The sequence below is a fragment of the Notolepis coatsorum genome, assembly GCF_963971535.1.
Source record: "Notolepis coatsorum genome assembly, chromosome: 3".
In the NCBI taxonomy this organism is placed as follows: domain Eukaryota; kingdom Metazoa; phylum Chordata; class Actinopteri; order Aulopiformes; family Paralepididae; genus Notolepis; species Notolepis coatsorum.
In genome coordinates, this window is record NC_140167.1 from 1903820 (window position 1) to 1918098 (window position 14279).

The 14279-nt window shown below is 49.0% G+C and overlaps 1 protein-coding gene across 1 annotated transcript in view; it reads right to left on the reverse strand.

The window, feature by feature from the left end:
* kif3cb (kinesin family member 3Cb) overlaps nucleotides 1-14279 on the reverse strand; it is a gene marked incomplete at both ends in the record, with an annotated part of 45476 nt that overhangs the window by 17580 nt on the left and 13617 nt on the right. The window contains one exon of the mRNA XM_084310312.1: nucleotides 1694-1812. Coding sequence (XP_084166438.1) covers nucleotides 1694-1812 — 119 coding nt within the window. The remainder of the gene's footprint in view (nucleotides 1-1693; nucleotides 1813-14279) is intronic.

A 14279-nucleotide genomic window follows, 5' to 3' on the forward strand; every position in this document is an offset into this window, starting at 1 on the left:
AGGCCTACCGGGAGGAGGTTGAGGTACTGGAACGCTGGTGCCAGGACAACAGCCTGCTCCTGAACATTGGTAAAACCAAGGAGCTGATCGTGGATTATAGGAGAGGACAGCAGGAGACGCACACACCACTGATGATTAACGGGGCCACCGTGGACAGAGTGAGCAGCTTTAAGTACCTGGGGGTCCACATCTCAGAGGACCTGACATGGTCAACACACATAGACACAGTAGTAAAGAAGGCGAAACAGCGCCTCTACCACCTGAGACAGTTAAGGAAGTTCAGAGTATCGGGGAAGATACTCCAGTCCTTCTACTCAGGAGCTGTAGAGAGCATCCTGACCGGAAACATCACTGCCTGGTATGGAAACAGCACGGCACAGGACAAGAAGGCCCTACAGAGAGTGGTGCGCTCAGCCGAGCGTACCACGGGTATTGCACTACCCCCCCTGCAGGTTCTATACAACAAGAGGTGCAAATCCAGAGCCTGCAGGATAATGAAAGACCCTCACCACCCCAATAACAGCCTGTTTCAGCTGCTGAGGTCAGGCAGACGCCTGCGAACCCCAGCTACTAGGACAGAGCGGCTTAGGCTCAGCTTCTTCCCCCAGGCCATCAGAGCCATGAACAATGAACATTGAGTCCTCAGAACATTGAACTATCCACACACAAGCACACATGAACACACACACGACACGCACGCTGTGCACGCTCACACATGAGCAGCCACTTAACACTTTAACATGAGCGGGCACACACTCATGTCACACACACGCACACTTATGGCCAAAGGAAAGGACACTTTAAATTAGAATAACAGGAACAGTGTATTGCACTACCAAAGCTAACTAGCATGTCCCATATGCTCTGTAAATAACTATGTACAGATACCGAGATGTCACTCCATGTTACCTGTTACCTGTTTACTGCACAATGTTGTTTTTTCATTTTTGATTCTATTATATGTTGTACCACTGTATTGCACATCGTTGCGGGCAAGACCACCCGCATTTCATTGTATATGTAACAGAGGCAACTCGCCCCTGCCACGAATTCGACCATGCCTTGAGTGGGAGTCGAACCCCAGGCGTCCGCACTGCGGGCGACATCACAAACCGCTGCGCCAAGAAAGGAATTCCCTCCTAAGCGCTCAGTTTGGATGCCTCTGGGGAGTGAGTTTTACACCCGTTACATATACCTGTATGCCGTGACAATTAAAACTCTTGACTTGACTTGACACCTGTTCACCATAAACAATCCATGAGCTCGTTTTTGTATTGTAGTACGTGTGGTGTATTATGTCTGTCTGTTCTCTATCTGCTTGGTTGGCCTGCATGTATTTTTTTCTGTTTTCATATTGTTCCTGTCTTTTTTGTTTCTCTCTCTTTCCCGGGATGCGCCCCGGGCCGATGTAACTATTGGTTGAGGGGCGCAATATAAATAAATGTATCATATCATATCATACATCTCCCTGTACCCCCCCCCCCCCCCCACTGGCAGAGTGGGTTCTGCTCACTTGTACTTGAGCTCCCTGGTGAGCTCCGTCTGCGTCTGCCCCCTGTACCCCCCCCCCCCTCTGCTCACTTGTACTTGAGCTCCCTGGTGAGCTCCGTCTGTGTCTGCTCCCTGTACCCCCCCCCCCCCCCCCCTGGCAGAGTGGGTTCTGCTCCCTGTACCCCCCCCCCCCTCTGCTCACTTGTACTTGAGCTCCCTGGTGAGCTCCGTCTGCGTCTGCTCCAGCTCCTGCCTGGTCATCACGTGCTCATCGATGACATCATCAATCTCCGCCTTCACCTGCTGCAGCTTGGCGTACAGCTGTGTGACGGGGGAGGGGAACACAACACAGTGTGTCTTTATGTGAATCTAGGCTGGTGAAGATATGCCTCCTAAAGTGTGTAGACGGAAGTACAGGAAGTACCGGCTACAGGCGTTCCGGTTTCGACAAAACAATTATAGAAACGTGTGAAATGCACAATATCTCCTCGTTTAAGCCACTGCAGCGGCTTTGCCTGAAGAAGTTACTACATGACCGGGACGTTCTATAGCTTGTTTGCCGACAGGATTTGGGAAAAGTTTGGTCCGTTCGGAGGCAGCTTCCAGGGGAAGTACATACACCGGACATTACCAGGCTTTATCTCACGGAGGAGATAGAACTGGGAACGAGGTTAATATGAATCATACGACTGTTAACCCTTTCACTGCCACACGACAAAGGGTTAACCCTTTCACAACCACACTACAGAAAGTTAACCCTTTCACTACCACACTACAGACGGTTAACTGTCTGTAGTGTGGTAGTGAAGGGGTTAACCTTCTGTAGTGTGGTAGTGAAAGGGTTAAAAGGTGCTGTAAGTGGTATTTTTTGGTTTGTTAAAATAAGTGGTCTACAGGTTAAAATAATAGTTCTATCAGCCATCACTGATATAGAGTGTCTGGTCAGTAACATGGGTCTCCCAGTCCCTCTGCTCTGCAGTAAACAGTCATCACTGATATAGAGTGTCTGGTCAGTAACATGGGTCTCCCAGTCCCTCTGCTCTGCAGTAAACAGTCATCACTGATATAGAGTGTCTGGTCAGTAACATGGGTCTCCCAGTCCCTCTGCTCTGCAGTAAACAGTCATCACTGATATAGAGTGTCTGGTCAGTAACATGGGTCTCTCAGTCCCTCCACTCTGCAGTAAACAGTCATCACTGATATAGAGTGTCTGGTCAGTAACATGGGTCTCCCAGTCCCTCCACTCTGCAGTAAACAGCCATCACTGATATAGAGTGTCTGGTCAGTAACATGGGTCTCCCAGTCCCTCTGCTCTGCAGTAAACAGTCATCACTGATATAGAGTGTCTGGTCAGTAACATGGGTCTCCCAGTCCCTCTGCTCTGCAGTAAACAGCCATCACTGATACAGAGTGTCTGGTCAGTAACATGGGTCTCCCAGTCCCTCCACTCTGCAGTAAACAGTCATCACTGATATAGAGTGTCTGGTCAGTAACATGGGTCTCCCAGTCCCTCCACTCTGCAGTAAACAGTCATCACTGATATAGAGTGTCTGGTCAGTAACATGGGTCTCCCAGTCCCTCTGCTCTGCAGTAAACAGCCATCACTGATACAGAGTGTCTGGTCAGTAACATGGGTCTCCCAGTCCCTCCACTCTGCAGTAAACAGTCATCACTGATATATAGTGTCTGGTCAGTAACATGGGTCTCTCAGTCCCTCCTGCTCTGCAGTAAACAGCCATCACTGATATAGAGTGTCTGGTCAGTAACATGGGTCTCCCAGTCCCTCCACTCTGCAGTAAACAGCCATCACTGATATAGAGTGTCTGGTCAGTAACATGGGTCTCCCAGTCCCTCCACTCTGCAGTAAACAGCCATCACTGATATAGAGTGTCTGGTCAGTAACATGGGTCTCTCAGTCCCTCCACTCTGCAGTAAACAGCCATCACTGATATAGAGTGTCTGGTCAGTAACATGGGTCTCTCAGTCCCTCCTGCTCTGCAGTAAACAGCCATCACTGATATAGAGTGTCTGGTCAGTAACATGGGTCTCCCAGTCCCTCCACTCTGCAGTAAACAGTCATCACTGATATAGAGTGTCTGGTCAGTAACATGGGTCTCCCAGTCCCTCCACTCTGCAGTAAACAGTCATCACTGATATAGAGTGTCTGGTCAGTAACATGGGTCTCCCAGTCCCTCCACTCTGCAGTAAACAGCCATCACTGATATAGAGTGTCTGGTCAGTAACATGGGTCTCCCAGTCCCTCCACTCTGCAGTAAACAGCCATCACTGATATAGAGTGTCTGGTCAGTAACATGGGTCTCTCAGTCCATCCACTCTGCAGTAAACAGTCATCACTGATATAGAGTGTCTGGTCAGTAACATGGGTCTCCCAGTCCCTCCACTCTGCAGTAAACAGTCATCACTGATATAGAGTGTCTGGTCAGTAACATGGGTCTCCCAGTCCCTCCACTCTGCAGTAAACAGCCATCACTGATATAGAGTGTCTGGTCAGTAACATGGGTCTCCCAGTCCCTCCACTCTGCAGTAAACAGTCATCACTGATATAGAGTGTCTGGTCAGTAACATGGGTGTCCCAGTCCCTCCGCTCTGCAGTAAACAGTCATCACTGATATAGTGTCTGGTCAGTAACATGGGTCTCCCAGTCCCTCCACTCTGCAGTAAACAGACATCACTGATATAGAGTCTCTGGTCAGTAACATGGGTCTCCCAGTCCCTCCACTCTGCAGTAAACAGTCATCACTGATATAGAGTGTCTGGTCAGTAACATGGGTCTCCCAGTCCCTCCACTCTGCAGTAAACAGCCATCACTGATATAGAGTGTCTGGTCAGTAACATGGGTCTCCCAGTCCCTCCACTCTGCAGTAAACAGCCATCACTGATATAGAGTGTCTGGTCAGTAACATGGGTCTCTCAGTCCCTCCTGCTCTGCAGTAAACAGCCATCACTGATATAGAGTGTCTGGTCAGTAACATGGGTCTCCCAGTCCCTCCACTCTGCAGTAAACAGTCATCACTGATATAGAGTGTCTGGTCAGTAACATGGGTCTCCCAGTCCCTCCACTCTGCAGTAAACAGCCATCACTGATATAGAGTGTCTGGTCAGTAACATGGGTCTCCCAGTCCCTCCACTCTGCAGTAAACAGTCATCACTGATATAGAGTGTCTGGTCAGTAACATGGGTCTCCCAGTCCCTCCACTCTGCAGTAAACAGACATCACTGATATAGAGTCTCTGGTCAGTAACATGGGTCTCCCAGTCCCTCCACTCTGCAGTAAACAGTCATCACTGATATAGAGTGTCTGGTCAGTAACATGGGTCTCCCAGTCCCTCCACTCTGCAGTAAACAGCCATCACTGATATAGAGTGTCTGGTCAGTAACATGGGTCTCCCAGTCCCTCCACTCTGCAGTAAACAGCCATCACTGATATAGAGTGTCTGGTCAGTAACATGGGTCTCTCAGTCCATCCACTCTGCAGTAAACAGTCATCACTGATATAGAGTGTCTGGTCAGTAACATGGGTCTCCCAGTCCCTCTGCTCTGCAGTAAACAGCCATCACTGATACAGAGTGTCTGGTCAGTAACATGGGTCTCCCAGTCCCTCCACTCTGCAGTAAACAGTCATCACTGATATAGAGTGTCTGGTCAGTAACATGGGTCTCCCAGTCCCTCCACTCTGCAGTAAACAGTCATCACTGATATAGAGTGTCTGGTCAGTAACATGGGTCTCCCAGTCCCTCTGCTCTGCAGTAAACAGCCATCACTGATACAGAGTGTCTGGTCAGTAACATGGGTCTCCCAGTCCCTCCACTCTGCAGTAAACAGTCATCACTGATATATAGTGTCTGGTCAGTAACATGGGTCTCTCAGTCCCTCCTGCTCTGCAGTAAACAGCCATCACTGATATAGAGTGTCTGGTCAGTAACATGGGTCTCCCAGTCCCTCCACTCTGCAGTAAACAGCCATCACTGATATAGAGTGTCTGGTCAGTAACATGGGTCTCCCAGTCCCTCCACTCTGCAGTAAACAGCCATCACTGATATAGAGTGTCTGGTCAGTAACATGGGTCTCTCAGTCCCTCCACTCTGCAGTAAACAGCCATCACTGATATAGAGTGTCTGGTCAGTAACATGGGTCTCTCAGTCCCTCCTGCTCTGCAGTAAACAGCCATCACTGATATAGAGTGTCTGGTCAGTAACATGGGTCTCCCAGTCCCTCCACTCTGCAGTAAACAGTCATCACTGATATAGAGTGTCTGGTCAGTAACATGGGTCTCCCAGTCCCTCCACTCTGCAGTAAACAGTCATCACTGATATAGAGTGTCTGGTCAGTAACATGGGTCTCCCAGTCCCTCCACTCTGCAGTAAACAGCCATCACTGATATAGAGTGTCTGGTCAGTAACATGGGTCTCCCAGTCCCTCCACTCTGCAGTAAACAGCCATCACTGATATAGAGTGTCTGGTCAGTAACATGGGTCTCTCAGTCCATCCACTCTGCAGTAAACAGTCATCACTGATATAGAGTGTCTGGTCAGTAACATGGGTCTCCCAGTCCCTCCACTCTGCAGTAAACAGTCATCACTGATATAGAGTGTCTGGTCAGTAACATGGGTCTCCCAGTCCCTCCACTCTGCAGTAAACAGCCATCACTGATATAGAGTGTCTGGTCAGTAACATGGGTCTCCCAGTCCCTCCACTCTGCAGTAAACAGTCATCACTGATATAGAGTGTCTGGTCAGTAACATGGGTGTCCCAGTCCCTCCGCTCTGCAGTAAACAGTCATCACTGATATAGTGTCTGGTCAGTAACATGGGTCTCCCAGTCCCTCCACTCTGCAGTAAACAGACATCACTGATATAGAGTCTCTGGTCAGTAACATGGGTCTCCCAGTCCCTCCACTCTGCAGTAAACAGTCATCACTGATATAGAGTGTCTGGTCAGTAACATGGGTCTCCCAGTCCCTCCACTCTGCAGTAAACAGCCATCACTGATATAGAGTGTCTGGTCAGTAACATGGGTCTCCCAGTCCCTCCACTCTGCAGTAAACAGCCATCACTGATATAGAGTGTCTGGTCAGTAACATGGGTCTCTCAGTCCCTCCTGCTCTGCAGTAAACAGCCATCACTGATATAGAGTGTCTGGTCAGTAACATGGGTCTCCCAGTCCCTCCACTCTGCAGTAAACAGTCATCACTGATATAGAGTGTCTGGTCAGTAACATGGGTCTCCCAGTCCCTCCACTCTGCAGTAAACAGCCATCACTGATATAGAGTGTCTGGTCAGTAACATGGGTCTCCCAGTCCCTCCACTCTGCAGTAAACAGTCATCACTGATATAGAGTGTCTGGTCAGTAACATGGGTCTCCCAGTCCCTCCACTCTGCAGTAAACAGACATCACTGATATAGAGTCTCTGGTCAGTAACATGGGTCTCCCAGTCCCTCCACTCTGCAGTAAACAGTCATCACTGATATAGAGTGTCTGGTCAGTAACATGGGTCTCCCAGTCCCTCCACTCTGCAGTAAACAGCCATCACTGATATAGAGTGTCTGGTCAGTAACATGGGTCTCCCAGTCCCTCCACTCTGCAGTAAACAGCCATCACTGATATAGAGTGTCTGGTCAGTAACATGGGTCTCTCAGTCCATCCACTCTGCAGTAAACAGTCATCACTGATATAGAGTGTCTGGTCAGTAACATGGGTCTCCCAGTCCCTCCACTCTGCAGTAAACAGCCATCACTGATATAGAGTGTCTGGTCAGTAACATGGGTCTCCCAGTCCCTCCACTCTGCAGTAAACAGCCATCACTGATATAGAGTGTCTGGTCAGTAACATGGGTCTCCCAGTCCCTCCACTCTGCAGTAAACAGCCATCACTGATATAGAGTGTCTGGTCAGTAACATGGGTCTCTCAGTCCCTCCACTCTGCAGTAAACAGCCATCACTGATATAGAGTGTCTGGTCAGTAACATGGGTCTCTCAGTCCCTCCTGCTCTGCAGTAAACAGCCACCACTGATATAGAGTGTCTGGTCAGTAACATGGGTCTCCCAGTCCCTCCACTCTGCAGTAAACAGTCATCACTGATATAGAGTGTCTGGTCAGTAACATGGGTCTCCCAGTCCCTCCACTCTGCAGTAAACAGCCATCACTGATATAGAGTGTCTGGTCAGTAACATGGGTCTCCCAGTCCCTCCACTCTGCAGTAAACAGTCATCACTGATATAGAGTGTCTGGTCAGTAACATGGGTGTCCCAGTCCCTCCGCTCTGCAGTAAACAGTCATCACTGATATAGTGTCTGGTCAGTAACATGGGTCTCCCAGTCCCTCCACTCTGCAGTAAACAGACATCACTGATATAGAGTCTCTGGTCAGTAACATGGGTCTCCCAGTCCCTCCACTCTGCAGTAAACAGTCATCACTGATATAGAGTGTCTGGTCAGTAACATGGGTCTCTCAGTCCCTCCACTCTGCAGTAAACAGACATCACTGATATAGAGTCTCTGGTCAGTAACATGGGTCTCCCAGTCCCTCCACTCTGCAGTAAACAGTCATCACTGATATAGAGTGTCTGGTCAGTAACATGGGTCTCCCAGTCCCTCTGCTCTGCAGTAAACAGCCATCACTGATACAGAGTGTCTGGTCAGTAACATGGGTCTCCCAGTCCCTCCACTCTGCAGTAAACAGTCATCACTGATATATAGTGTCTGGTCAGTAACATGGGTCTCTCAGTCCCTCCTGCTCTGCAGTAAACAGCCATCACTGATATAGAGTGTCTGGTCAGTAACATGGGTCTCCCAGTCCCTCCACTCTGCAGTAAACAGTCATCACTGATATAGAGTGTCTGGTCAGTAACATGGGTCTCCCAGTCCCTCTGCTCTGCAGTAAACAGCCATCACTGATATAGAGTGTCTGGTCAGTAACATGGGTCTCCCAGTCCCTCTGCTCTGCAGTAAACAGCCATCACTGATACAGAGTGTCTGGTCAGTAACATGGGTCTCCCAGTCCCTCCACTCTGCAGTAAACAGCCATCACTGATATAGAGTGTCTGGTCAGTAACATGGGTCTCCCAGTCCCTCCACTCTGCAGTAAACAGCCATCACTGATATAGAGTGTCTGGTCAGTAACATGGGTCTCCCAGTCCCTCCACTCTGCAGTAAACAGTCATCACTGATACAGAGTGTCTGGTCAGTAACATGGGTCTCCCAGTCCCTCCACTCTGCAGTAAACAGCCATCACTGATATAGAGTGTCTGGTCAGTAACATGGGTCTCCCAGTCCCTCCACTCTGCAGTAAACAGCCATCACTGATATAGAGTGTCTGGTCAGTAACATGGGTCTCCCAGTCCCTCCACTCTGCAGTAAACAGCCATCACTGATATAGAGTGTCTGGTCAGTAACATGGGTCTCTCAGTCCCTCCACTCTGCAGTAAACAGCCATCACTGATATAGAGTGTCTGGTCAGTAACATGGGTCTCTCAGTCCCTCCTGCTCTGCAGTAAACAGCCATCACTGATATAGAGTGTCTGGTCAGTAACATGGGTCTCCCAGTCCCTCCACTCTGCAGTAAACAGTCATCACTGATATAGAGTGTCTGGTCAGTAACATGGGTCTCCCAGTCCCTCCACTCTGCAGTAAACAGTCATCACTGATATAGAGTGTCTGGTCAGTAACATGGGTCTCCCAGTCCCTCCACTCTGCAGTAAACAGCCATCACTGATATAGAGTGTCTGGTCAGTAACATGGGTCTCCCAGTCCCTCCACTCTGCAGTAAACAGTCATCACTGATATAGAGTGTCTGGTCAGTAACATGGGTGTCCCAGTCCCTCCGCTCTGCAGTAAACAGTCATCACTGATATAGTGTCTGGTCAGTAACATGGGTCTCCCAGTCCCTCCACTCTGCAGTAAACAGACATCACTGATATAGAGTCTCTGGTCAGTAACATGGGTCTCCCAGTCCCTCCACTCTGCAGTAAACAGTCATCACTGATATAGAGTGTCTGGTCAGTAACATGGGTCTCCCAGTCCCTCCACTCTGCAGTAAACAGCCATCACTGATATAGAGTGTCTGGTCAGTAACATGGGTCTCCCAGTCCCTCCACTCTGCAGTAAACAGCCATCACTGATATAGAGTGTCTGGTCAGTAACATGGGTCTCTCAGTCCCTCCTGCTCTGCAGTAAACAGCCATCACTGATATAGAGTGTCTGGTCAGTAACATGGGTCTCCCAGTCCCTCCACTCTGCAGTAAACAGTCATCACTGATATAGAGTGTCTGGTCAGTAACATGGGTCTCCCAGTCCCTCCACTCTGCAGTAAACAGCCATCACTGATATAGAGTGTCTGGTCAGTAACATGGGTCTCCCAGTCCCTCCACTCTGCAGTAAACAGTCATCACTGATATAGAGTGTCTGGTCAGTAACATGGGTCTCCCAGTCCCTCCACTCTGCAGTAAACAGACATCACTGATATAGAGTCTCTGGTCAGTAACATGGGTCTCCCAGTCCCTCCACTCTGCAGTAAACAGTCATCACTGATATAGAGTGTCTGGTCAGTAACATGGGTCTCCCAGTCCCTCCACTCTGCAGTAAACAGCCATCACTGATATAGAGTGTCTGGTCAGTAACATGGGTCTCCCAGTCCCTCCACTCTGCAGTAAACAGCCATCACTGATATAGAGTGTCTGGTCAGTAACATGGGTCTCTCAGTCCCTCCACTCTGCAGTAAACAGCCATCACTGATATAGAGTGTCTGGTCAGTAACATGGGTCTCTCAGTCCCTCCTGCTCTGCAGTAAACAGCCACCACTGATATAGAGTGTCTGGTCAGTAACATGGGTCTCCCAGTCCCTCCACTCTGCAGTAAACAGTCATCACTGATATAGAGTGTCTGGTCAGTAACATGGGTCTCCCAGTCCCTCCACTCTGCAGTAAACAGCCATCACTGATATAGAGTGTCTGGTCAGTAACATGGGTCTCCCAGTCCCTCCACTCTGCAGTAAACAGTCATCACTGATATAGAGTGTCTGGTCAGTAACATGGGTCTCCCAGTCCCTCCACTCTGCAGTAAACAGTCATCACTGATATAGAGTGTCTGGTCAGTAACATGGGTCTCCCAGTCCCTCCGCTCTGCAGTAAACAGTCATCACTGATATAGTGTCTGGTCAGTAACATGGGTCTCCCAGTCCCTCCACTCTGCAGTAAACAGACATCACTGATATAGAGTCTCTGGTCAGTAACATGGGTCTCCCAGTCCCTCCACTCTGCAGTAAACAGTCATCACTGATATAGAGTGTCTGGTCAGTAACATGGGTCTCTCAGTCCCTCCACTCTGCAGTAAACAGACATCACTGATATAGAGTCTCTGGTCAGTAACATGGGTCTCCCAGTCCCTCCACTCTGCAGTAAACAGTCATCACTGATATAGAGTGTCTGGTCAGTAACATGGGTCTCTCAGTCCCTCCACTCTGCAGTAAACAGTCATCACTGATATAGAGTGTCTGGTCAGTAACATGGGTCTCCCAGTCCCTCCACTCTGCAGTAAACAGTCATCACTGATATATAGTGTCTGGTCAGTAACATGGGTCTCCCAGTCCCTCCACTCTGCAGTAAACAGTCATCACTGATACAGAGTGTCTGGTCAGTAACATGGGTCTCCCAGTCCCTCCACTCTGCAGTAAACAGTCATCACTGATATAGAGTGTCTGGTCAGTAACATGGGTCTCTCAGTCCATCCACTCTGCAGTAAACAGTCATCACTGATATATAGTCTCTGGTCAGTAACATGGGTCTCCCAGTCCCTCCACTCTGCAGTAAACAGTCATCACTGATATAGTGTCTGGTCAGTAACATGGGTCTCCCAGTCCCTCCACTCTGCAGTAAACAGACATCACTGATATAGAGTCTCTGGTCAGTAACATGGGTCTCCCAGTCCCTCCACTCTGCAGTAAACAGTCATCACTGATATAGAGTGTCTGGTCAGTAACATGGGTCTCCCAGTCCCTCCACTCTGCAGTAAACAGTCATCACTGATATAGAGTGTCTGGTCAGTAACATGGGTCTCCCAGTCCCTCCACTCTGCAGTAAACAGTCATCACTGATACAGAGTGTCTGGTCAGTAACATGGGTCTCCCAGTCCCTCCTGCTCTGCAGTAAACAGTCATCACTGATATAGAGTGTCTGGTCAGTAACATGGGTCTCCCAGTCCCTCCACTCTGCAGTAAACAGCCATCACTGATATAGAGTGTCTGGTCAGTAACATGGGTCTCCCAGTCCCTCCACTCTGCAGTAAACAGTCATCACTGATATAGAGTGTCTGGTCAGTAACATGGGTCTCCCAGTCCCTCCACTCTGCAGTAAACAGTCATCACTGATATAGAGTGTCTGGTCAGTAACATGGGTCTCCCAGTCCCTCCTGCTCTGCAGTAAACAGCCATCACTGATATAGAGTGTCTGGTCAGTAACATGGGTCTCTCAGTCCCTCCACTCTGCAGTAAACAGTCATCACTGATATAGAGTGTCTGGTCAGTAACATGGGTCTCTCAGTCCCTCCACTCTGCAGTAAACAGCCATCACTGATATAGAGTGTCTGGTCAGTAACATGGGTCTCCCAGTCCCTCCTGCTCTGCAGTAAACAGCCATCACTGATATAGAGTGTCTGGTCAGCAACATGGGTCTCTCAGTCCATCCACTCTCTGCAGTAAACACGAAATACATTTTCTGGTATCCAGTTCCCATTTTATCCAATCAGGAGAGAGAACTCCACACAAGTAAACAAGTAAAATAAGCTACCAGTGCAGTAAGAAAATCTGGCAAGTAAATAAAAACATATCTCCTGATTGGATAAAGTGGGAACAGGATACCAGGAAATGTATTTTGTGTTTACTGCAGAGCGGAGGGACTGAGAGACCCATGTTACTGACCAGACACTCTATATCAGTGATGACTGTTTACTGCAGAGTGGAGGGACTGAGAGACCCATGTTACTGACCAGACACTCTATATCAGTGATGGCTGTTTACTGCAGAGTGGAGGGACTGGGAGACCCATGTTACTGACCAGACACTCTATATCAGTGATGGCTGTTTACTGCAGAGTGGAGGGACTGGGAGACCCATGTTACTGACCAGACACTCTATATCAGTGATGGCTGTTTACTGCAGAGTGGAGGGACTGAGAGACCCATGTTACTGACCAGACACTCTATATCAGTGATGTCTGTTTACTGCAGAGCAGGAGGGACTGAGAGACCCATGTTACTGACCAGACACTCTGTATCAGTGATGACTGTTTACTGCAGAGTGGAGGGACTGGGAGACCCATGTTACTGACCAGACACTCTATATCAGTGATGGCTGTTTACTGTAGAGCAGGAGGGACTAAGAGACCCATGTTACTGACCAGACACTATATCAGTGATGGCTGTTTACTGCAGAGTGGAGGGACTGAGAGACCCATGTTACTGACCAGACACTCTATATCAGTGATGGCTGTTTACTGCAGAGTGGAGGGACTGAGAGACCCATGTTACTGACCAGACACTCTATATCAGTGATGGCTGTTTACTGCAGAGTGGAGGGACTGGGAGACCCATGTTACTGACCAGACACTCTATATCAGTGATGGCTGTTTACTGCAGAGTGGAGGGACTGGGAGACCCATGTTACTGACCAGACACTATATCAGTGATGGCTGTTTACTGCAGAGTGGAGGGACTGGGAGACCCATGTTACTGACCAGACACTCTATATCAGTGATGGCTGTTTACTGCAGAGTGGAGGGACTGGGAGACCCATGTTACTGACCAGACACTCTATATCAGTGATGGCTGTTTACTGCAGAGTGGAGGGACTGAGAGACCCATGTTACTGACCAGACACTCTATATCAGTGATGTCTGTTTACTGCAGAGCAGGAGGGACTGAGAGACCCATGTTACTGACCAGACACTCTGTATCAGTGATGACTGTTTACTGCAGAGTGGAGGGACTGGGAGACCCATGTTACTGACCAGACACTCTATATCAGTGATGGCTGTTTACTGTAGAGCAGGAGGGACTAAGAGACCCATGTTACTGACCAGACACTATATCAGTGATGGCTGTTTACTGCAGAGTGGAGGGACTGAGAGACCCATGTTACTGACCAGACACTCTATATCAGTGATGGCTGTTTACTGCAGAGTGGAGGGACTGAGAGACCCATGTTACTGACCAGACACTCTATATCAGTGATGGCTGTTTACTGCAGAGTGGAGGGACTGGGAGACCCATGTTACTGACCAGACACTCTATATCAGTGATGGCTGTTTACTGCAGAGTGGAGGGACTGGGAGACCCATGTTACTGACCAGACACTCTATATCAGTGATGACTGTTTACTGCAGAGTGGAGGGACTGGGAGACCCATGTTACTGACCAGACACTCTATATCAGTGATGACTGTTTACTGCAGAGTGGAGGGACTGAGAGACCCATGTTACTGACCAGACACTCTATATCAGTGATGGCTGTTTACTGCAGAGTGGAGGGACTGGGAGACCCATGTTACTGACCAGACACTCTATATCAGTGATGACTGTTTACTGCAGAGTGGAGGGACTGAGAGACCCATGTTACTGACCACACACTCTATATCAGTGATGACTGTTTACTGCAGAGTGGAGGGACTGGGAGACCCATGTTACTGACCAGACACTATATCAGTGATGGCTGTTTACTGCAGAGTGGAGGGACTGGGAGACCCATGTTACTGACCAGACACTATATATCAGTGATGACTGT